General features: G+C 43.3%; 2 protein-coding genes across 3 annotated transcripts in view; one reads left to right on the top strand and one right to left on the bottom strand.

Moving 5' to 3' along the window:
- The window catches only part of CCDC191 (coiled-coil domain containing 191), a 156,790-nt gene extending 145,705 nt beyond the window's left edge, over positions 1–11,085 (bottom strand). Inside the window, exons 1-2 of one of the 2 annotated variants that reach the window (XM_085621067.1) lie at positions 10,739–10,981; positions 4,834–4,887 (exon numbers count right to left, since the gene is read on the bottom strand). In XM_085621067.1, coding sequence (XP_085477193.1) covers positions 4,834–4,887; positions 10,739–10,831 — 147 coding nt within the window. In that variant the 5' untranslated portion in view covers positions 10,832–10,981. Of the gene's footprint in view, positions 1–4,833; positions 4,888–10,738 lie in introns of both variants that reach the window. The other variant, XM_085621068.1, reaches the window with a different exon arrangement.
- A 1,160-nt stretch (positions 11,086–12,245) lies between these two features.
- Positions 12,246–24,665, top strand: part of QTRT2 (queuine tRNA-ribosyltransferase accessory subunit 2) — a 248,618-nt gene continuing 236,198 nt past the window's right edge. The window contains exon 1 of the mRNA XM_085621061.1: positions 12,246–12,452. Coding sequence (XP_085477187.1) covers positions 12,412–12,452 — 41 coding nt within the window. The 5' untranslated portion in view covers positions 12,246–12,411. The remainder of the gene's footprint in view (positions 12,453–24,665) is intronic.

Genomic DNA, 24,665 nt, shown 5'->3' with positions numbered 1-24,665 from the left:
GGGAAGGATCACACTCTGTGCTCCTCTTATCGGCCCATCGCCCTGTTAAATACGGATTTAAAACTGTACACTAAAATTCTTGCTAAACGGCTTAGTACCCACCTACCTAACCTCATCGAGCCCGATCAGGTGGGGTTTATACATCAGCGTCAGGGCGCGGATAACGTGCGTCGCTAGGCGCATATCGTTGGGAAGGCTAAGCACTAGAGGATACCGGCCTGCCTACTATCGCTTGATGCTGAAAAAGCGTTCGATCGGGTGGACTGGAATTTCCTCCGGGCGGTTCTGCGGAAAGTGGGTTTGGGCCCTAAGATGGTGGCGCGTATTAAGGCCCCCTATATTTCACCGTTAGCCCGGGTAAGAGTTAACGGCCAGCTCACGCAACCTTTCCCCATCTGTAGAGGCACTCGGCAGGGCTGCCCCTTGTCGCCCCTGTTGTTCGCCCTTGTGGTGGAACCCCTTGCCATTATGATACGGCGGTCCCCTGATATCTGCGGTATATCTCTCCGCGGCGTGGAGCATAAGATCGCTCTCTTCGCGGACGATCTTCTCCTCACACTTTCTGATCCTTTACGCTCGCTGCCGGCGGTGCACTCGTTGCTTCAAACCTACGAACGCACCTCCGGGCTTAAAATTAACCACGCGAAGTCCTGGGCCCTCAATATTATGATCCCGGACGGGGAGCTTCCGGCGATCCAAGCTTCTGTTCCGTATCAGTGGGCGAGCACATCGGTGCGATACCTGGGTCTTAACTTGACCCCAGACCTGACCACCTGTACGCAGGCCAACTGGCAGGAATACAAACTCTCTGTCCTGGCCGACTTACGGGCGTGGAAGGCCTTACCACTTTCCTGGCTTGGCCGACTCAACAAGGTGAAAATGTCTATACTGCCGAAGATCCTCTATCTTTTTCAAACCCTGCCGACACCTATTCCGGAACATCAAATCCAGGGGCTTCAACGCGAACTTATCGCATTTGTATGGGGGGGAAGAAACCACGCTTTTCAAATAAAATCCTGAAACTCCCCCGGGATAGGGGCGGACTTGCCTGCCCTAATCTCCTCGATTACTATTGGGCGTCGCATCTCCGCTTTGTACTAGAGTGGGGAGCATGGGAGAGTGAAAAGGTGTGGTTTCACATGGATAGGGCAGTCACTTGTCGCCTGCTATGGGACCATGCTTGGCTGCCCCGGGAGGCACGTCATCGCAGCGCTTACATGGCCGTCCCTACCAAAACGGTCCTTGAGATCTGGGACAAAGTGGCAGTTCGTAGGGGCCTGACCACTTTTCCATCCCCACACACCCCGATCGCTCGAAACCCGCAATTCCCGCCGGCGTGTCGCCCACCCCACTTCGCGAACTGGACGGAATCTGGATGCAGGACGATACGGGACCTATTCCTAGGTGAACATCTTAAATCCTTTGCTCAATGCAAGCAAGAGTTCGGGCTCATAGAGAGAGACAAATTTCAGTATTTACAATTGCGCCACTGGATACAGGCAGCCACGCGACCTTACACCCCGTTTGAGAAGCTGGCACGCACTTTCGGCACTTACAAGGGGCTGATATCTCACATATATAAGGTGCTCCAACATTCACAGCGAACGGACCCTCACCCATACCAATTGAGATGGCAAAACATTCCTGGCTCAGGTGTTACTCCTTCCCAATGGGCCAGGCTCTGGGGCGACATCCCCAAAATCCTGCGCAGCATTCCCCAACAGGAGTCGGCTTACAAAGTGATGACCCAATGGTACTACACCCCCGCTAGACTTCAAAAAATGTTCCCCAAAACATCCCCCCTATGCTGGCGTTGCACCAAAGCGCTGGGAGACTTTATACATATCTGGTTGACGTGCCCTATCCGGACTACCTTTTGGAAAGAGGTCCTTAGCCATATAAAAAAAAGGTGTTAGGGTACCCTCTGCCGGAGGATCTGCTTGTAGTTCTTTTGGGCATTAGACCAGTAACCCTACGAGCTATGACGGGCCGTGATCGACATCTTAGCCTCCACATGCTGGGTGCTGCGAAACAAACGGTGGCTCTCTATTGGAAGAAACCAGACTCGCCTTCCATAAATGTGTGGTTTGCCAGTCTATGGCATGTGGTGGCGATGGAGTTCCTCACGGCACGTCTACAGCTCCGAGACACCAAGTATAGGAAGCTCTGGCAGCCTTTGGTGGATTATCTGGGGCGACTGGAACATGCTAGATTGCAACCACCACGGCTCCGGGCCTTGAAGTTTTTGATGATGTAATAGCTCCTACGGAACCAGGGGGTCTCTGGAGACCTGCGGATGGTTTACAGTATACGCCCCTTGCAGCCACCCTTCCGGAAGAGAGGACCTCGCCTCTGGCAGATTAAAACCCACAGCCTCCACCTGATAGCAATAGTGGAGCCCACACCCCTTCCTCCCCGCCAAGCTTGCTTCCTTCCACCCTGTACTCCCTCCTCTCTTTTCCCTTGTTCTGACCCCCCTAGTTGGTTGGTCGCCTCCTTGGCAATCTTTGATGCAGGAACGATAGCGGATTGCCCTAGCGCTGCCGCAGTGTAGTAAGGGCAGAGCGCTCAATCTCTTGTTGTTATCTTGTAGTGACCTGCCTGCTGGTGGCCGAATTATATAACGCCCTGTATGTCATTGATTAATGCTATTGTGTCTACACAGCACTAAACCTAGACAATATCAGCCTTCTCAAGCTGTGCCTGTTGCAGTACACGATTGGGGCGCCGTTGAGGGCTCATTTATGCGCTGCCCGTTCGGCTAGACTGTGAAAGTTGGGACACACTGCCTGATACGATTGACTTGTCCACTATACCAGACGAAATCAGTGCAGATACAGCTCAGCCCTAATGGGAAATGTATAGCAGCTAGGATGCCTGAGATCTTTATGATAAGGGGACAGGGGCCCGTGAGGGCGCGGTTGGTGAAGTTCAATCTGTACAAGCTCACTTGGCAATGGTGCAACTGTTTAAGCATGTCTGCCGGGCGGGAGGCCTACGTAGGGCACGGTGCCGCTAAGGCGGGAGATTCTGTTTGTTGATAACTGTACATGGACCTGCTTCTGGGTTCCAGAAAGATCTTCTTGTTCTCCTTTATGTGCTTTTGCTTCTGGCAATAAGTAGTTTTCTGCTGCCGGCCTATATGGTTGTAGGCGAGTAAGCTGTGTATGGACTCTTGCAAGACCTTGAAAATCAATAAAAGTTGGTTTAAATAAAAGTGTAGCAACACACAAGGCCCGCTGATCCAGCAAGCCAGTGTGGTTGCTGCGCCCTCCTTCCTGCGCTGCCCACTTTTCTTTGCCTTATAAAGCGACTCAAAAAAAGTGCCTACTGTCATGCAGTAGTAACCTCCGTGGATAAATGCATTCTCGGGTTAACAATTCATTGCCAAACTCCCGAACAAATCACCATTTTTTTTTTATAGCAACATTCTTTACACCCCGTCAGCAGCGCGTAAGACAAAAAAGGAGTGCGAATGCACCCATGAATAACACGACAAACTGCTGCTCTCGGAGGGAGAGGTTATGGTTCAGCGGTCAGAGCTGCCGACTAGGGAGCTGGGGACCAGTGTTCGAGCCTTGTCCTCGGTTCAACATACACAATTATTAAATACTTTAAATTAAAAATAAACGGATGCAAATACTTTAAATTAACAAGAAAAAAAATTATACATGCGCGCTCGAAGTAAAAAAAATTCCTCCAAGTAAAAAAAAAATTATCCATGTCCTCACTCGGGCTGAAACATTTCAACTCTGTGAAATAGCAAGGCACATTAAAAAAAGAGATCTCCCCAAAACTACAGACCAAAAGAAAGTGGACTAATACAAGTAAAGGGGCCAATAACCATAGGCGTGCACAACAGGAAATAAGGAGGGACTTGGAACACTATTAGCCAATAGCAAGTAATAAAGTTTGAAAGACACGCTCAAAAACAAATCGGAAAATGGAGGCGGAGACTCCCTCACTAAAGCATATACTGCATGTCTCAACGACACAGCGCATGCGCTGCCTAGGCGAGACCTAAAAAAGCAATCATTACATAAAGAAAAATCAGGTTGGAGCCACTCAGGGCAAAAACACCCAACTACCTAAGGCGTATATAACACAAGACACCACAGTATCTTGTCATACGTTTTCAAGGAACGGCCTGGCACTCACAATATCAAAAACGACTGATTTCATTTGTCTAAAATTTCAATTAAGTGTCAATGTAACGAAAGAGTGTTTATTTCACCAAAATTCAAATTACAATTAAGATCTCTCATGCCAATGCACATGTGTCCATTGCTTGGTTTCAGAGTTGAAAGGGGGCGGGCCATCCAGAGCCTCAACAGACAAAGGACAACACACTATGATCTGATCCACTGCCAAAACCCAGTGTTCAAAAGTAATTTAAAAAAACATCCAGTGTTCTACGACTGAATATGGATCTGTATCCAAATTTGTTTGCCAATGCGGGTGGTGTGGATTAGTCCGCGTGAAGTTCTGGTTTACCTTTTTGTTTTATGTATACACCGTACCAGATATTCTTACCATGTGTGGTAACTTCTCAATATTTTGTCTCGAATTGGAACATAGAGGGCATTTTGCTCAGTGGTACTGTGCAAACTCAATTAAAATGGTTTTAAAACAAAAATAACATCCAGGGCTTCACAGTTAGTTTGAAATATGTAAATGCACAAGGTTAAGGGCATTTATGATAGTAGTGGTATGTGCTACAACCCAGGGGGCAGCCTGCTACAGAGCTGACATCAAAGTTGGTAATGCGTCGAGTGAAACAGAACAGTGGGAGATTGCACCCCTAAAAGCAATCCCTGTGAGATCTACTTTTACCTCAATGGGAGGCTGACTTGACAGTTCCTTCTTCCTTTGTATATGTAATAGGCACTGTTAATAAAAATACAGCTTTTTAAGACAATTCAGTTTTTTCTGCATTTTAATGAACACATTTATGTTAAATATAGAGCAGAATAAATGTAGATGCTACTACATTTTGGCAGATAAGAGAATTGAGGCAGAGAAAAAAACATTTTTTACGGCATCATACAATTTAGTCAGAGTGGAAAGATGGGGCTCAAACTGAAATCTGCAACTAGATCAAATATAAAACAGTAATCTGTCCATTGAGAAGCCCTATGCAGATATCAAGCCAGTAAATACACAATTGCATACTCAGGAAGAAAGAATTCAGGCACAACTGGTTCTACAAAGATGGTGGGTTTGTGCAAAGGCCATTACCCCTATATCCCTCGTCCCAATCATTACAAATGGGGTGCTGTCACCTGATGACCGGAACAAACCAGGAAGATCCTAGAATGCTAGCACCACTCATCCAACCTGGGTGCTATAAATGGGGCTGACATTCCTGGGTCCTCCTGTTTTGCTTTCCCTTAATAGCTGGTTTAGATCCAGCCTGGTGGTGTAGCGAACACAGGACCAACGTCTGGGTATACTCTTCCCAATTTGGGCAAGAAATGCAAAAAGAACAGATGATGGACAGAATGCTGTACAAATCAGTTTTACGCCCTAAGTGGGATGGGATGCCCAGACATGGGTCCTTTGCTTGCTGTGCTACTGGATTCAAGCTAGCCTGGCAAATGAGGGGTGATACCCCAAAACTGGTCCCAGGATGCTTGTTTCCAGTTTAGGGAGGACCTGGCTTGGCAGTTCGGGCCGGACTGTTCCCATGAGGAACAGGGTCAAGACTGATTTGCATATGGCTGGGACCAAACTGGGGTTGCGTAGTGCGCAAAAGAACAATGGATTTAATCCAGATCTCTTGACTGGGGTGAATGTTTGATTTTTTTCAGCATTCCATCCATAATATGTTGCTGCAGCATTTTTCGCCCTGAGTGGGACGGGTATGCCCTAACGTGGGCCCTTTGCTCGCTGAGTCACTGGATTCAAGCTAGATTGGCTGAAGAGGGGTGATACCCCGAAACCGGTCCCAGGATGCTTGTTTCCAGTCCAGGGAGGACCCGGATTGGCAGTTTGGGCTGGACTGTTCCCATGAGGAGCAGGGTCAAGACTGATTTTCATATGGCTGGGACCAAACAGGGGTGGTGTAGTGAGCAAAAGAACGATGGATTTAACTCAGATCTCTTGACTGGGGGTGAATGTTTGATTTATTCAGCATTCTGTCCATCATTTGTTGCTGGAAAAGAAATGTTCTTGGGAGCTTCCTTTCTCGGTGGGTGGCCTTTAATATGCCTCTTCCCGTGATGGGGCTAGGGGATATCACCAAGTAAAGAACACCCTTCTGTGGGCCATGCTTCCAGTGGAGGGAGTTTCTGCCTTTTTTCCATGCACGCGTGTTGAATCTGGGTTTGTGCATGCGCAGTGAGATGAAGCTGGACTGCGCATGTGCATCTTTTTATTTCAACAGGACCATGGGCACCTTTTTCTTCTGCATTTAAAGAACATAGGTAAGTGTCTTCGTTACCATATGCAAGCATTCTGCTAAGAGAAGGCAGATCGCATCATTGCCTTCTTTGTCATCTCCATCTACTGGGCACTTCCCTTCTCCAAAGCACAAAAGGCATGGAAGGGAGGAAGAACAGGAGAAAGTTAGAAGGATTGCCCACCCAACTTTGGCCGCCTTTAAAGACTATTCTTCTTCCACCTAGAAAAAGAAGAATTGGATTGTGATACGGGGGATTTAGATGCTGCTGATGAAGCCCCCATTTTCACAGACTTAAAAGGTATGCAACATTGCAAGAAACATGGTGATTTATTTATTGGCCCATGTGAGGGAAAGTATGAAGCTAGGAACTTCAGATAAGTCACTCCTAAGGCAATTCCAAAAGCCTTCTAATGTTGGGTTGCCAATTCATCAGTTTGCCATGAACATCATGAACAAGTATGGAAAGACCCTAACAGAATCATTCTACCAAGATTCATGGCCAAGCTCTATCATCTTGCGAATATGGGCACTATATATGTTACCAGGCAGCGTGCATGTGGTTTCCTTTGTGGAGGTTCTAGTATGCCATTCATCTATGGCAGAAGAGAATATTCTAAAAGATCCATCAAATAAAATGGTGGACTCTGCGTTGAAAAATATGTTGTTTTTTTAGGAACCATGTTGCCACAAGAGCTGGAATTTATTATGTTTATTCACCCAAATCTCCAATTTTAAAAATCTGTTTACAGCAATTCAGAATGAGTCGGATTGTCTACATTTATTGAAAGATATGGAGTGCCAGATAGAGTTTCTATCTGACATTTCATTTGACACTGTCAGGTCAGCAGCTCTGGCGGGTGGAGCTTCCATAGCTGCCAGGAGGAACTTATACATCAAAGACCGGAACACCGATGCAGCCCATAGGGCAACTGCACTTAAAATGCTATTTGAGAGTTCCAGATTATTTAGCGCTGAACTGGAAGATAAGCTTCTTCATAATTTTAAGGCAAGAAAGTGTTCATCATCAATCCAGCATCAGTCATGTAGAGGTTCAAGCTCTTCAAAGTCAAAGTATTCTTTTTGCCAATCTTCAAGGAGGCAACAGGGCCAATCCTCCAAATTTCAAGGAAAGTCGTTCTTCAAATACTACAAGAAAAAGGAGCAGGACACGGGTACCAATAATCAGCATTCCTGACTATGCCAAGATGAAGGATTTTCCATCATGGATTGGAGGAGGAGTTTCACAGTGTAAAGAAATAACATCATATTGTTGTGTTCTTCAAGTGGTCAGCGAGGGGTAACATTTTGGGCAGATCCATTTCCTACGGCGATCATTCGTACTCCATTGCCTTGAGATACAGCCAAAAGGGAGGCTTTGTTGAAGGGAGTGTCAGCTCTTCAGATGAAGGGAGAAATTGTTCCAGTTCTCAAGCAGGGGATGGGGCAGGGATACTCCATGGTCTTTCTAGTCCTGAAGGGATTGGGGGACAATCATCTGGTAATCGATTTAAAAGAACCACAGAACTTTCACCAAGAATATCACAATCAAGATGGAAACCCTGCAGAGGATTATTTCTCTAATTCCTGACAATCATTTTCTCATAATCCTACATCTCGAGGATGTATATTCCAATGTGTGGATTGCAAAGTCTCATTACAAGTTCTTGAGGTTTGTGGTGAAGATCAACATTGGCAATTCAAAGTCCTCCCCGATGGACTGAAGTCAGCCCCAAGTGTTTTCACGAAAATGATGCCACCAGTTGTAAACATCTTTATATTTTGGAGATCCCTGTATTCCTTACTTTGACAATGCCACAACCATGAATAAAATCCATCTGTTTTTGGAGCAGACACAAGTAACCACTTCCAGTCTGGATCTCCTGCACAAGAGTTCTAAGTGCCAGCTTTTTATAGAAGGACCTGGTGTTTATAGGGGCTCAGCTTTGGATGGATTGGGAAAAGTGATTTTGCCAGAGCAAAGGATTCCCTATCTTCAATCTATATTGCCGGAGTTTGTATCAAGGGAACAGATGCCTGCCAAGTCATGGTTGGAAGTACAGGGCACATTGAAGCATATGTTCCTAAAGTTCAATGGGCATGGCTTCACCTACGTCCTCTTCTACCGCATCTCAACAGTCAGCAGTCATTGATAACCGACTCCTAGAACAAAATAGTTCCTCTAACCTCAGAGCTGATAGACAGCTTACTTTGATGGTTGGATACCCACAATCTTCCAGGGAAATCAGAATACACCAAGAGCCCCCACGATTCCAGACAACGATTGCCAGCGGTTTCGGTTGGGGAGCGAACCTACAGGACAGGACCAGTCAGTTCAAATAGTCATTCCTGGAAAGTCACAAATTGTTGAATTGGGATGACTCCTGGTAATCTTTCAGCCAGTCAAGCATTTCCAACACATAATGAAATTGAAGAATGTATTGGTAAAAATGGACAACACTGTTGCATTTTCTTACATAAATCACCAGGGGAGCACTCGGTCCAAAAAGTCTCAATATGATAGTGGCTCAGTTAGGATCTTGGGCAGAGAAGATTTTGTTGAAACTGTCAGCAGTCCACATCGAGGGAATAGACAATGTGGTAGTCGACAACCTGAACAGGAATTTTCATCTAAACAAGGTCTCCCATTATCCAGAATGACATTCCAAAGAATTAGCATACGTTTCGTGAAACCCCACATGGATCAGTTTGCAATGAAGAACAATACCCTCCTTTGCATATTCTGCTCCAGATTCCCATTGATACGGACAATTCTCGCCAAGCTCCAGAAAGAGTAAGGAGAACTGATTTTGATGGTCCCAGATCGACCACGGAGATCCTGGTTCTCTGCTGAAATTCCTGACTTTTCTTCTGCCCTGGATACTTCCAAAGTTGTCTTCACCTCTCAAACCTTCTTCTCTGACCTTCTGGCTCCAACTTACACTGTTGGTTTGAAAGTGAAGAAGTCCAATCTATTAGCAAAGAGTCTATCCTCTTCCTTGGTGGTGGGCTTTCAGAATTCTAAAAGGCCTTATACGTTACATTCTTACTCAAAACGCTGGTAGTCTTTTGACATGTGGTCTCATGGGCTTTCTGCACCTTTTTGTTTGATGGCTTTCACCTATACCTTTCTATCTCAACTCTAAGTTCTTAATGGTTTGCTATAAAAGCTTTCAGAGAATTTCTCAGCTGACCTCTTTAATGGATTCTCTAATCCCTATACTTTTCAAGAGCTTTTTTGTGGTGAAACCTGTAAATAGTCCTATCTCTCCAGCATGGGGCCTTTTTTCAGTGCTGATGGCCTTGCTGGATCATCCTTTTGAGCCTTTGGAGAGTGTGGACTTGACATTTCTATTGTTCAAGGTTCTTTTTTGGTAGTTATTACGTCCGTTCATAGGATTGGCGAGTTGGGGGCTTTAAGATGTTATCTTCATATCATTAGGTTTATGTAAGATGGTATTATTCTAAAAACAAATCCTACTTTTGTTCCTAAGGTCAATTCTGTCTCCCACAGATCTCAGGGGATAATCCTGGCAGTCTTCTGATTCAGAGGAGGTCTACAAGAAAGAAGGGCACTTCCTGAAAGTAACTGCAGGGAGTATTGATCCAGGAGCTTTGTAGGGCAGCTACTTGATTGTCATACTTTTGTTAAGCATTATTGCCTGGATACTGTCTTCGACTAACAATTGAATCTGGGGATGGGTGTTTTGAATTCTACATTAAATTTGGTGATATTATGCACTTTTGTTTGGTCTTGTACATGCATTAAAAAAATGTGGATGTTACATATTTAGGATTGCTTAATGTCTTTAGTTTTTTTGTTAGTCAAAGAACTTCAGTTTTGGTATACCTACTTTGCAATGACTGGTATGAGGACAAGGGACATAAGGTAATGCCCCGGTTACTAACCAATAATCTTCATGACCTCATTTGTAATGGCCGTGACGAGTATGAGACGGACTAAGGTTAATGAAGGGTACAGGTAAGTAACAGAGGAATTTCCTGTGATCTGGCTCCCAATGTTATGTATGTCATTGCCTTTGAGAAAGAGGACATTTTATATAATTTGCAATAATGTCATAATTATGTTAATTGGTGGTTTGAAAACCTAAAATATCCTACCTCTTTTTGGTCACAAAATGTTGGCAGTTACGCAGACTTTCCATTATTGTTGCTTCAAAGATGTTCTTAAATGTAGCTTTCAGATGGATAATGAAACTAGAGTTCAAGTTGGAACTTGTTTCTCTGCCCTTGTCAGTATATCTGAGTCAATGTACTAGTGTACTCGTCTTATGTTAAAATGAGTAAAAAAGTGTTGAACTAAAAAAGAAACATTACCTTTGGACTTTCCTTCTTGGTGAACCTCTTCCAGTGATACAGCTCGGACCTCTTGTTCTTTCCGTTAGACATGGCCGTGATCCCCACTAACATCTTAGCTGCACACCTGTATAGAGTCTACACCAAAGTCAGTTGCAGCAGCAACAGGTGACCCTGACATGCTAACTGCCAGCCCCAGCGCCAATTACAGCGCATGCCGCACTCGGTCAATATTAAAATAACTACATTAAAATGCAGATTATTAACGCGTGCCTTGCATCTCATCGCCTAGAACGAATGCCGCAATCCAATGAACTTTTTCCAGGTAGAGGTAAAAACATCCCTGCCATTGTACAGTCTCTAGCGGTAGTGGCGTTGCATTGCTGGAACTGTAGTACTTCAGAGCACGTTTCTCTCTTGTCTTGATGAGCGCTTATTGTGCAGGACTACGTTTCCCATAGTGCTCAGTGCAGCCCAGAGCGTTTGCTCTGTCGCCCCTAGCAACAACAGAATTTATCGTAAATAAAAAGAGGGTTAGCATTACAGTATGGAGACGTTTCCTAGATAGAACTGTTATTGTAGGGTAACGCACAAAAAACATAAGTAGCAATACATTAGATATATAATAACGTAATTCTTTATATACATAATAATACCCCACAAGCGTAACTGTGTTTAAAACATATCCAGTGAAAGTACAAATAAACATCTGTGTCAATGCAGCCCACAAAAAAATCAAGAATTTGAAAGATACTGTAGTATATTCAAGCATTATGTAGAGGCCAGTGTTAAGTATTCGTTGTAGGTAAAGTGTGCAACACGAAACCTACTCCTGTCGAATATGGCTCTTCTATTTCTGCAAGGCTGACTGTTCCCATGTCATGGCGGCGGCCCATTGAGTGCACTGAAAAGACTCTTGTAAACGAGGCGCCATTTAGGAAATGGTAGTTTGGTTTTAGGTGACTACAATAGGTGATACCGAAGGCATGCCGTGAAGAGTGCTTCAAGACAAATACTCTAGAGTGCATTATTTTGAAAACATGTTTTCTTATCAGCGCTATAATGAGCTGCAGGTGGAAATGAACAACAGTTTTTGCAAACGATTGCGAAAGCATTAATAATGTCAACAAATATTGTCATGCATGTCAACAATTAACATGTATTGTTGTTGGCTCAATCTCTTCTTCGCCGACAATGAAACGACTTCTAAGAGTAAACCCTACATGAGCAAGGGAGACACAGTTTCGGGCCATTGCTTACAGTCGTAATAGAAACAGAAGAAGGACCTTGTATTAAAGCTCCACGACGGAAACACGACGGCATTCTTTGGGCAACCAAATCGTCACCAGTGTACGTTAATAACAATGTACATAAAGCGGCTCTGTTTTTTATAGCGTAGACAACGCGAAATAGTATAAAGTAATTATAACTATTTCGCTCATTGTTCTTAAGCACTCAACTTTGTATATGCTGATTTGCTATTTTTGTATTGTAGCTGACTCACGATATTAACTTTTTCTTGATTTAGGGTTTTCCCTTTTTCCCTTCAGTTATACAGCAAGTGGAGTTGCACGACTAAACATAAAGATGGCTGCTATATTAGTCCAATCAATGCGACCAAGCGTTTGGCTCCTAACAGCGTCGTCCCCCTTCTTCCGGCTACGCAATTTACCTTTTCGAAATTGATTGGCTGCATGTCTATGCCTCTCTGGACTGAGAAAACTGTAGTTGACACGTGAGTATGGGGACATTTGTAATGTAATTGCATTTATGTAGCGCTTATTACCCCCGACGAGGCATCGAAGCGCTTTTTCGGCGAGTATCACGCTACTCTGAAACCCATACAGTGTTAGTGGTGTATTAGTATAGTGAAAATATGAAAGTAATTTGAATGGTGAAAATGTTAGTCAGTTATTTGGATTGAGAAGGATAGTGGAGGGATAGAAGAGGGAACAAGCATTTGCAATGCAATAGGTCTCGCATTTGCAAAAGTTTAAGCTATTGGCATTGTTCATGACAATGCCGTTTTTAATCTATTTTATAAAACAAACACATAAATAAATGCCATTATCATTTACAAAGCCAATAGCTAGTGTTGCATTATTTTTAGCAATGCCAACTGCTCACACTTTTATAATGCGAGACCTATTGCATTGCAAATGCTTGTTCCTGTTTACGTCCAGTTGCTCTTTTGTGCAAGTAGTGATTCTGGGAGAACGTAGCTGGGCAAGTTTCTCTCGCCCTCATTTCTGTGAGAATGCTGTAGAAACACACGTTATTTGCCGGGGTTAATTGCTGGCGGGGCTGTGGAGTGAGCTGCAGGAAGCATTCACCCCAATAAAGTGAAGCCAAATATCAGAAATCCAAAGACTGGTTAAGGGGTCCCTCCTGGACAGATCTGCAATCAGTCTGCGTATTTCAAACAGCAAAGTCCAACAACAGATGATGCTTTGCAACCGCAACAGAAGACATGAAGGGAATAAACATTTAAAATACATTCTGCCTTGTTCATATTTTATAACAACACCTTGAGGCTTTAAAACGAATTGCTTAGGTGGAAAGAACCGAGCAAATAAATTCCAGTACATTAAAAAATTGCAATTGAAACTTCACGGGGATATGCCTCTCACTTTGGGAAGGAAGTGAGTTTGTTTAAAAGAGCTCATTTGACAAAAAATCTTTAGTAAATCGCCTTTGGGATAACCAGATGTCTTTTTAAGTAGTCAATTTTACGGCAATGGCCTTTTATGTATGAATAAATTAGTTTTTGTTAATTATATCATGAGACTTGCGTGGGTTTTAGTTGCAGTTTAAGTGCACACCGAGAAACTCGGAGCACCAAATGCGTGGCCCTAAGTGAGTTTAGTTAGACGAAGGCTGCTGATGCTCCAGATGATTGTAACTGAGAAAGGAGGACGTGTGTGACAGGAGGCAATAGACTGCTGCAAAGTGAAAGCAAATTTGTGTGCGTGCTTGGCGGGGGCGGGGGAGCGCATTCCAGGCGGGGGAGCCATCCCTTTGAAGTACGATGCCAAACAGATTGCATGGCGGCACGATGCACGTGATTGTGCGCATGCTCGCCATGCAATCCACTTTTGGGAGCACTTTTAAATGCCCCTTACTAGAGTCTCGCCTAGCAATTGCGCAAACGCAATAGCTAGGCGAGACCTAAAAATGAGGAGAAATAAAAATATTTCTCCTCACTGTGTGCATCTAATGCCTGCTATTCAGTGGCATTCTTTTTTCACGCTTTCTCAGATTTACACATCCTTGTAAATCTGCGGCAGTGCCAAAAAGCAATGGTGTTGTGGTGGAACATAGATATCTGTGTGAAAGGGCATGATATTTACAAAGCAGCGTTAAGCCATGGCAAGTGGCTTGACGCAGCTTTGTAACTATGGAGCAGGGCGTAGTACCACCAGAGCATCCTAAAAATTCATGCTCCAATGGCGCAATGCCCTTGTAAATATGACCCGGGGTCTAGTGTTAAACGCTTCGCAAGTATTCCATTGTACTTTGATGTGACTTCCCAAGGTGTGTGTTACAATTTCAACTTCCATAATGCAGGATGACAATTTTAGGATCAATTATTTTGGATTGGCACTGTTTCAACTGGTATGTGCCTGCACACTATTTTGCCTAAAATTACGTTTTTCTCTAAATTATTAATTATTTATGTCTTAATTGTATAACATAATTAATTATGGTTAAGGTGACGCTATAGTTTGGTAAGGTAATAAGATTTTAGCTTATGTTAAACAAAAGTTGAAAATCAATGAAAAACCAAAGGTTAAAGTTGTGTCATAGTAGGGGTTAAAATAATACAAAAACTAACATTTAAAAACTAAAAAAAAACAATGAAATTCATCAGTTACAGTTTATTGAGCTAACTATAACGTGTGCCACTGCCATTGGTGCACTGCTTATGACTTCACACGTTACATCATGCATGACATGTTAAATGACATCATTGATGACATTACTGATGGCATCTCAAATGTCTCTTGAGGACACCATTAGAGGACATAGCCACCATTAGAGGACATAGCCACAGTCTATATGGCCCAAAAACAAAATAAAATCGCACTCTTAAATAAAAAGCCTGGCCTGAAGCTGATTTTTGGTGTGGCATTCGTAGTGAGGGTCCCATTGCTCTCCACATTAAAGCATTCAGAGCTTCAGATTAGCTAAGAGTTCAGGTAGCCCCCCACCACCTCACATAGTGGCTGTGTCATAGCGGCAAGCGGCACGTCTACCTGGAGCAGAAGACCTGAGCAGTTAGGAGTTCGCATGGCTGCTGTTTCCGTTTCCCAGCTCTGCAGTGGCAGACAGCGCGCATCAAGGCACTGCGGGGCCTTCCTCTGAATCTGCTGCTGGGAGAGGCTGGATCCCTAGAAGACCTTCAGCCATCGCAGGAGTGGGAAAAAGCTGAATGCCAGGAGGCGTGCCCTAATCCTAATGCGGCAGCTGGGCAGGGAGGGAGAGCACTTTACCCCATCAGCACTTTGACTTTGAGAAGACACCTCAAGTCGAAGCACGGGAAGGAATATTTCAGGCGCCAACAGGAGAGGCACACAAGGGTCAAGCTCTGCCAAGCCTTCATAAGCAGCGGCACTTACAGGAGCTGAGGAAACAGTTTCATAGAACTTCTGACAACACTTCCTGCTGGTATTAACAGCAGATGCAAGTGTTTAAAACTTACAATGCTCCGAAATGGTTCAACCCTTCTTTGGCCCTTGCTTCCGTCCATGTGGGCAGTTCCAAAGTACTTCCTGTGCCCTTGTCTCGAATCGCTCAGCACTAGTTATATCGTCGTATACTCGCGATATAACCCGCAAGGCAGCTCATTGGCCACTGCACCTGCTACGTTGGTGTGAGTGAGCATTGTCTGTACGTCACATGTTGATATTGGGATTAATCTATATGATTGGTTTTTTAAAAACTCAGGATTTGGTAATAATATGTTTTATTTAACTGAAAAGGGGTATGTAAGTGGATGCGGTTCATGTCAAACAGTCCAGGGCAAACACAGTCCACTCCTTTGTTGTGGCAGGCTGGGGTATTGTCAAAATAAAATTCAATCTAATTCTGTATATTGTACAGAAAAGAAGAAGTGCCAAAACTAAGTGCCAGGTCTAAGGATCTCCCTAAAGACCGATGAACTGCAGTGTCAGTACTCCCAGGAGCACACCTTATGCAAGTAAAAACAAAACAAAAAAACAGCCACCCTAAGACTTAAATGCTAGAACCCTTCATGCCAGGTGTCACACAATAACACAACTTTTTGTCCCGCAGCACCTTGCCTTCTAAGACTTGTAATGTTTCCAGCAGCATTGAGATAATATTTCCGGCTTGCAAGGTGCCTGTTGGATAAAATCCAGAAGGTTGTAAATACGTTAATCGATAGCGCACACACTGTACAAGAACATATACGTTATAAAACTAAAATATATATTTATACACAAACATATATCAAAAGCAGCTACATGGTTTAAACATGAAACGTGCACAAATTATGCACTCACATATACTTGTAAATGTATGTTAAGCCTTTCATCTTTCGAGGCTGATAAAATGAGTATCATTAACATGGTTAGTAATACGTTTTAAGAGAGGACTAGAAGACCAAGACTAAAAAGAAGAAGAAAAAGAACAAGAACAAGAAGACAAAGAAATAGAACAAGCTTTCGCCACTTTCCTCGGCCACGAAAGTGAAAGTGATCGCGATTGCGATCGCGTGCTGCCGAGGAAAGACACATGGCGCTGCGGGCGTGCACGTTCACGTGCACTGAGGCTTTAGGCCACGGCAGCACTTTGAAAATACCAACTATAAAATGTCTCTCCGAGCCAGCGCAAGCGCTGGGGCTCAGCGAGACCTAAAAAGGTTTTCATTTATATAACGCTTACTACCTATGATGGGTTGTTGAAGCACTTTTTCAACAAGTAGCACGCTACTTTGGCACCCAGAAAGGATTAGTGGAGAAGTGTAGCTCACTGGTTAGAGCAGGCATACCCTGAAGCAGAGGTCAGACCCGGGACCAGGGTTCGATTCCCGACGCGGCAGGGTCTGGAGCCCAATTGTCCACGGACTTGATAATTCTCGCTTCGGTGCCTACTCTAAGCATGAGTTCACACTAGGCAGCTCTGGGCAACTAGCTTGCTTAATCTCCACAACGGCCCCCCCGCGGCGGGATGCCTGGCTTTCACCTTGGGGATGCCCAGTATGGATTATCTCACAGGGAAAAAACCAGGACGGGTTCCCAATGCAAGCGCTGGGATGCCCAAGGGTAACCGTGCGCGATATAAAACTCCTAATAATAATAATAATAATAATTAGTATAGTGATAATCTGTGATAATAATAAGTATACCTTTTGTATAGTCTGCAAGATGATATGAAAACAATTCACTGTTCGAGGTCTACTGCCTTTACCATGTGCTTTTCACAATAAATGAATCAGGCCAGTTGTCGTAACCGTACCTGCACCCTCCATGTATGTAGCCCATACTGCCCAAGACCAGGCTTTCAAGCGCCATGGTAGCATTGATTTATATACAGTTTGAGTGCCTGTTCCTTTGGCAAGCGTTGATATATGGCCATTTATTATTTATTATTTGTATTGGAACATTTATGTAGCGCTTACAACTAATTTGTGGGCGCTGAATAGGCGAGGTAGATAGATGCGCTGTTTACGGTTTTCAGTAAGTTGGCCCCTTTATGTATAATATTTTTACAATCATAGATGTTTTGCTGATTACTACAATGGGTTATCCATTCAGAGATATTTTGTTCAGTCTATGGTTCTGAGCAGGAATAGGTCCGGCACGGGTGGAGGGGGATGATGTTATGGCCAGAGCTGCCGACTTTGAAACTATTCGCTCAACATCTGTGAATATTAACTACTAGTGGACATATGAATTTTGTACACAGATTTGATGCTCAGGAGATATTTTTAATGTTTATGTGGAGGCAATCTGTCTTCATTAATTGAAGGTTTAGTGGCCGCTTCTAAATCCTTGGAGCACCCCTAGCGACTAGCGAATGGGATACTCTGGAACACACGACTTTGAGCATTCTTAGACCTACCACTTCCATTTTGTATATCCTGTGATTCTGGGCATATCACTTTCACTGCCTGAAAAAAAATAAGGCCTTGTGTAATATAACAGGTATTCATGGAAAGTGCTCAGACACCTTTGGGTCAAGTTCACGCCATGGTAACCACACAAAAAATAGGTTGGAGGGAGACCTAGTGAATGGAGAACTCTTACTGGGATCGACTTTGTTAACATCACCCTGTAACTGATTGTTATTCTGAGATGTCAGGAAGAGGGCATAACTTGTTGGGACCTGCAGCAGTGGCAGATTACTGCAATTATGCCATTCCTGTTGAGTTGTTGATGGCTGGATTAGGCCTGGTACTGTACTGAGGGTTGGAGAAACCATTAGCAGATCTGTTTTATCTAAGTGGGGTAGTGTCAAGTAGCATATGGGAATTATTAGGCAGCCAATATGAACTGCAATTAACTGAACGAGCACTGAGTATTATGGCATTAGTGTGGGCCAGGAAGTTTATTTATTGTATTGTACTTGCATTGTTGATATTGTGTTCTGTAAGGAAGCAGAGACTTCAGGTAGTTTTAAGATTTCTTTATTAAAGTCAGCAGGACAAACAACATCGGCACTCCTCTCCGCAAGTGCCCACTAACCTTTCAATCCCCGATCTCCTATCCTGCTAGTCATAATCTTCCATGCATTCTTTTGGCGCGCGGAACTTCCAGACGCCAGAGAATGTGCAGAGAACCCAATACATCTTTCCCATTTACCTAACTAATCAGACCCCCCAGGATATTGCAGCATAGATTTGCAAATTTAGCGGCACAAAAATGGAAATTTAGCAACACAGAAGTGGAAACTTAGCGGCATTATTGCGGCACCTTATTTTATTCGTAATCATTCCTTTTCAGCCTTAAATCAATGTAAACTGATTCAGCAGGGTATTTCACTGTGAAATTGGCATGTTTAAAGTGTCTGCGGCTCTACAGAAGCAGAGCTCCAATCTGCCCCTCGTGAGAGGGGGCCCTATTTCTCCCAGGGGTGTTCTAGCACCCATGTATGCACCCCTGCCGGAACACTGCTGCCTCCTGCACCCGTACATTTTAACAAACAGTGATTTCTATCACCCTTTTTAACATTGAAAATATATTAATAATACAAATATGACCCATAGAGGAAGTCCTGCTTTGCTACTAAAGCGCTTTACTAGAAAGTGATGCAGCGAGTTAAGTGTGGCAATTTAAGTGACACTTTGTGAGTGGGCAAAGACAGGGAAATTCATTTAAAAACGATCCTCTTTTCTGAATCCCAATGATCTAAAAGGGGCCTTAAAATATCCCCAGCAGTTCTGAAGTGCTGCTACAGAGTACATAGCTGCCAAGGTTTCAGATTGCTTATGTGTGACATTTTCATAAATTCACTGTACATATGAGTGACATTCAATGACTATGAGTGACACTTTCTCCTGAACAAAATCAAGCAATGAAGTCTAGGGAAACAGACAAATATCAGAAATTACCCCAATTTGAGCAATTGGAAACTAAGAATATATTGAAACGGCAGCAAAGTACCAGAAATGGAAGGACAGTAGCCTAGTGCCTTTGTAACCTGATTCACATATTTTGCAGCAGGCATAATGATCCTCTGCCCTATTTTATCGTGTCAAAACTCTGATCTCGCAGGAGCATTATTCAGCAGTTAACTTGACGTTTTTAATGCTGCATGAAAACTCCTGGACACAAAAGGAATTAAGCACCGTGCTGCATAAGTTCCACAAGCAAACAAAAGGATCTCTGTAAGAAAAACAATAACTCCACAGTTATCCTCATAAAATATGGTTTTGCGAATATGTGATCACAATTACTACAGACCATAAAAGACCCACTGAGGCCAGCTCCAGAGTTTTTCTTTCTTGATGGTGCACCTACATTTTTAAGTTCCCCCTCAGGCTCCTCAATCCATCCTCACCCTGTCCCCTTATTTCATTACCTTCCGATCCTCAATTTTTTACCCCAAAGATTTGCACTTGTGTCTGAGTAACTATCCTTGTGAGGAAACTGCTCCAAAAAAACTTGAATCTTCGCTACCCACTAAGAGTGTGTGATCTTCAACAAGTAACGCCACTCCGAATCCCATTGACCTTTCACGGCACCTTTCCTGTATACTTGAGCCATCCAATGGATCACTCATACAATGGGTCATGAGATTGGGGGTGGGGGGGGGGGGGGGTTGAGGTAGCAAGATGCACACACCGGGGATCTGCTGCTTTCCTCCTGGATGGCTTGCCTCTAGGTCCCACATATCAAGGGCATGAGTGAGTGGCATGCACACAGAGGTCCGTGAAATAACAGTTAAACAGATGCTGACTCAGACACATGCTGCCCAGTGTTAAAAACTAGTAGCTATAAGTACAATTAATCCCCTGACACAATGCTGCCTAGAGGTGTCTGTATTGTCAGTTTTGTATGAGCCTGTGTCACTTGAAGAAAGGTGGGTCTTTTTCACAGTTAATACCACAGTAAGTCGGTGTCTTTGGGTGGACGTATTTAAAAGATTTGTTTTGCTTGTAAAAACATTTTAAACATATTTAGGATTTACATAACATTACGTTAGTTGATTGAATGGCAATTTTATTAAATGGAATACGTTTTGTTACATATAAAAGCTACACTTATATGTCGTCTAATGCTTCCTTCAAAAAATCATTTTTTCTGACCTCTGACCAGAAAGAGGCATGTAGCTGAAGTAGCAGTGGTAAGAAAGCCCTGCAAATAAGTCCTCTATGGTTCTCAGACTGGCTATCTCCTGTCTCCGTGTATTTGCCATACCCATGCCTTTTGACTTGATGTATCCATTTTGTTAATTACTGCTTGAAGAAACGATAAAGGGGGGAAGAGGGGGATCCAAAGACCTAAGGTGTTTAGCATTTTGAAATGAAAGTCTTGTGTAAAACACTATCCACATTAATTTCTTTAAGGTTCCGAAGTGCATCTGATTTTGCAACTACCTTCCCCAACTTTTAGCTCCGACATATTTTTCCTGGCCCACTTTAAAATGTGTTACACTGTGGTGGGATTATTGATGAAGAACTACGTGCATGGTGTCCTAGATTTATTTTCTAATTACAACAATACAATTCATCCTAGAACAAAAGTGCACTCTCTGAGCTTAAAATGCACAATTTGTTGCCTACACGTGTTGGTAAGGGCAACAATAACAGAATGCTACTGACAGTGGATGAATACATGTAAACTACAAAATGTGCCCATCAGCTTTGAATTTGCATGGATTATGAGCAATATTGCCTCTTCAATAAGATTTTACAGACAAAAGAAAATATGTTTACTTTGGCAACTTTGCTGGCACTTCTGCGCTTTTGTTGTTCTTTGGCAGCTGGCATTCAGTGCCGCACTTTAACACAATTAAAACCAGGAGTGAGTATTGAAAGTTTTCATCAGAATTCTGTGCTCGTAAAGTTCTCATACTGTGGTATTTTTTCGTGCTGAATGTGTCAGCCAAGTGTCATAATGTAATGGCCAGTGTCAGAATAAAAGACAAGCAAGGATCTTGGACAGGAGGAAGCAGCTATTGGACGGCAGCAAGTAGTGACGTGTGCGCGCACAGCCAATTAACTGGCATTGTTTGTTTTGCAAACACTTTTTGGAAAATATCGTGGCGATAATTGTAAATATCGCGGCCATCGCGCTAGTCAGCCGATTTCGCGATTTTTTTCGTGAATTGCGAAATGCTGGAGGGTCTGACTAATAGATACCTGAACATTTTAAAACATAAGCAAAAAAATAGTAATCCTGGTACATTTGGAGGAACACGCATAAAATGATAACATTCTAAAACATAATCTTGGATTTAAAAGGCAATTTGATGGATCTGGATAACAGGAACGACCGATGAAGTTAGTCTCCTTATAATCTTCAACCGGAATCTGGTTCTTAGATTGGTCATTCAAACCCATCTTAGACACAGCAATCTTCCCTTTGTCCCACCACTTGCCATCATCCAATTTAATTGCACCTTTGTTTATTTTCACAACCTTCTTCAGGGCCGAGAACTTGGACTCCCCGTTGGGTAAGATCCCGGAACACTTCACTCTCTCCATATCACCCACATTGACCATCAGCTGATTAGGGCCCTGATCATCACTTATTGGATCATATTTGTTCTGTGCTTCAACTTGCCTTTTGCCAACCTCATCAATTTTCTTCCTAGGCAAAATTAACCCGCTATCCCCCATCCATCTTCTCAACAACTTGGAAGCAGGCACACACCCTCTTAGCTAAACAAATGGGGACACTCTGGTGTCGCAATTACCAGTCGTGCAAACAGCCCACAGTAATTTTCCAAGTTCCACCTTACAATTCAGACCACTCACTCTTGCCAACTGCACATTCTGTTTTATGACCCTGTTAAATAGTTCAACAAGGCCATTGCTTCTAGGATGATATAAAGAGGTTTCAATGTGCTCAATACCCAAAGAACATAGAAATTCTTCAAATTGGATAGATATGAATTGAGGGCCATTGTCGGTGAGTAGTTCATCAGGAACGCCCTTCCTCGCAAATAGCGTTTCAAGGAACTTAATCACAGTGGTAAAATCGGATGTTTTTACCCATTTAATATCCGGCCAGCGACTATAATAATCCATGAGGACTCCCTTATTTAACATTCTTAAAATTTCCTTAATGTCTTGATCATTCGCAGAAGCTTCTCTCCTCTCTTGTTCAGATATGGCACCTACAGTTTGATCTATCACACTGAACACCAGTTCAAACTCATCACACTCATCCTTCGTCTCCACGCCATCACTGCAATGAGGAGTTAAGTGAGACAGACAATCTGCCAAAGGATTTTTCCTGTCTGGCACGTACTCAACGCTGAAATTGTGTTCCATGAGTCTATACTTCCATCTTGCGATTCTGGAGGTCTCTTTTTCCCCACCCATCATGGTGAATAATTCTACTAAAGCTTTGTGGTCAACGCGTACCACAAACTTTGAACCATACAGATAGTGTTTAAAATGTGTGATACCCCAGCAACAGGCAAGAGCTTCACGCCCAATCACAGAATACGAGGACTCGGCACCTTGCAAACTCCTAGAGGCGAATACTGTTACCTCGTCCTTCCCATGTCTATGCTGCATGAGCACAGCACCCGAACCCTTTTGACTGGCATCAGTCATTATTATGGTTTCATCCTCCGTACTGAACGCCTTAAGGGGAATGGCATGTGCTACTTCCTGTTTGATCAATTCAAACTCTCTAGTGCACTCGTCATTCCAGCAAAACTGGACATTTTTCTTGAGGAGACATCTGATACTGTAAGTCTTGGACGCACAATCGGGAATTAACCGGGCATAAAATTCAATGATCCCATTGAAAGATCTCAACTGATCTCAAAAAGGAGTGCTAAAGTTTTCAATAGCTTTAACCAAATTGTTTTTTGTCTGCACCCCTTCTGAAGATAATTATACCCCAAATAGTCCACAGTGGGTGCATTCAACTTACACTTGTCTACTCCCAGGGTTATACCTTTCTGTCTTAACAAGGACAACACTTGGCACAATCTTGCGTTGTGTTGATCCTGATCCTCCCCATACACCAAAACATAATCCTGAAAGGCTATTACCCCAGGCATACCTTTGAACATGCTCTCTACCACTCTCTGAAAAATAGCAGAGGCGAGGCCGAAGGGCATACGCCTAAATTGAAAAAGACCCTCTGGAGTAATGAATACGGTAAGGTGCCTAGTCTCTGCATGCATTTTGATCTGATGATACGCTGATGACGTATCCAACAAACTGAACCATTTGGCTCCCTTGAGTGGATGTCATATGTGTAATATTGGGATGGGGACGCTGGTCTATCCATATGTTCTAGTTGAGGTTGCGCAAGTCCACGCACATACACAGGTTACCATTGGCTTTCTTAGCCAGAACCACCGGGGACACCCAGTCAGAGGACTCAATCAGCTTTATAACGTCATATGAGCACAATTTGTCTAATTCTTTTGTTAAAATCTCATTGCAACGCTAGAGGCACTCTCCTGACATTGTGCACTACAGTATGAGCGGCTTCTGCTAATTTAATCATATTTTTGAAACCTTTGAATAACCCTAACTCCTTTTTGAATACTTCTGAGTAAAATAACTCCCATGAGTCTTCCTTGACAACCTGTACTTGGAAGAAAGCCTTCTTCAACATTACTTGAAGGGCATTATTGGTATCAAATATGATGCCTAGATTGCCTTGGTTTTTACACCCATGAAGACACGCCTCACCCCAAGATACATATATGTAGACTTGCTGCCCTTGAATTCAAAATCGGCGTTTAATTCACCGACAACATCAATGGCTTCCCACCATAACCTACGGGATGTATACCAGACTGTCTTAAAACCTGCTTCGAAAACGACTCCCTTCAAACATTCACATATCAAAGTAAAAGGAGATCCAGAATCAGCTAACACTTTGATATTCACACCATTCACATTTATGGAACATAAGGGTCTTCTCACTCCGTGTGAATTAACACCCCAAATACCCTAGAACGTTCTATGTCCCAGGCTAGATGAAGATGCTTCTTCTGCTGTCTATTCTACATTATGCACTTTTCTAGATGGCCCCTCTCCACTGGTCATACAAACCTTGGCGAAATGCCCTTTCTATGATCACTTGATGCATATTTTGTCAACAGCTGGGCACAATTTGGCATGAGCTAGATGACTGGTATTGCCCCACATCTGTAGCACTCCTAATTTTTTCCTTGATGTATAGGTACTGCCTCTTTTATCTGACCCTTCTTTGAATTCTTTTGTTTTCTTATATTTGCTTTTAACTGCTAGCATACTCTGGTTTTTACTATCCGTTAAAGACAT

Source organism: Triturus cristatus, chromosome 8 (assembly GCF_964204655.1).
Source record: "Triturus cristatus chromosome 8, aTriCri1.1, whole genome shotgun sequence".
Taxonomy (NCBI): Eukaryota; Metazoa; Chordata; class Amphibia; order Caudata; family Salamandridae; genus Triturus; species Triturus cristatus.
This window is presented reverse-complemented; position numbering and strand designations above follow the sequence as displayed.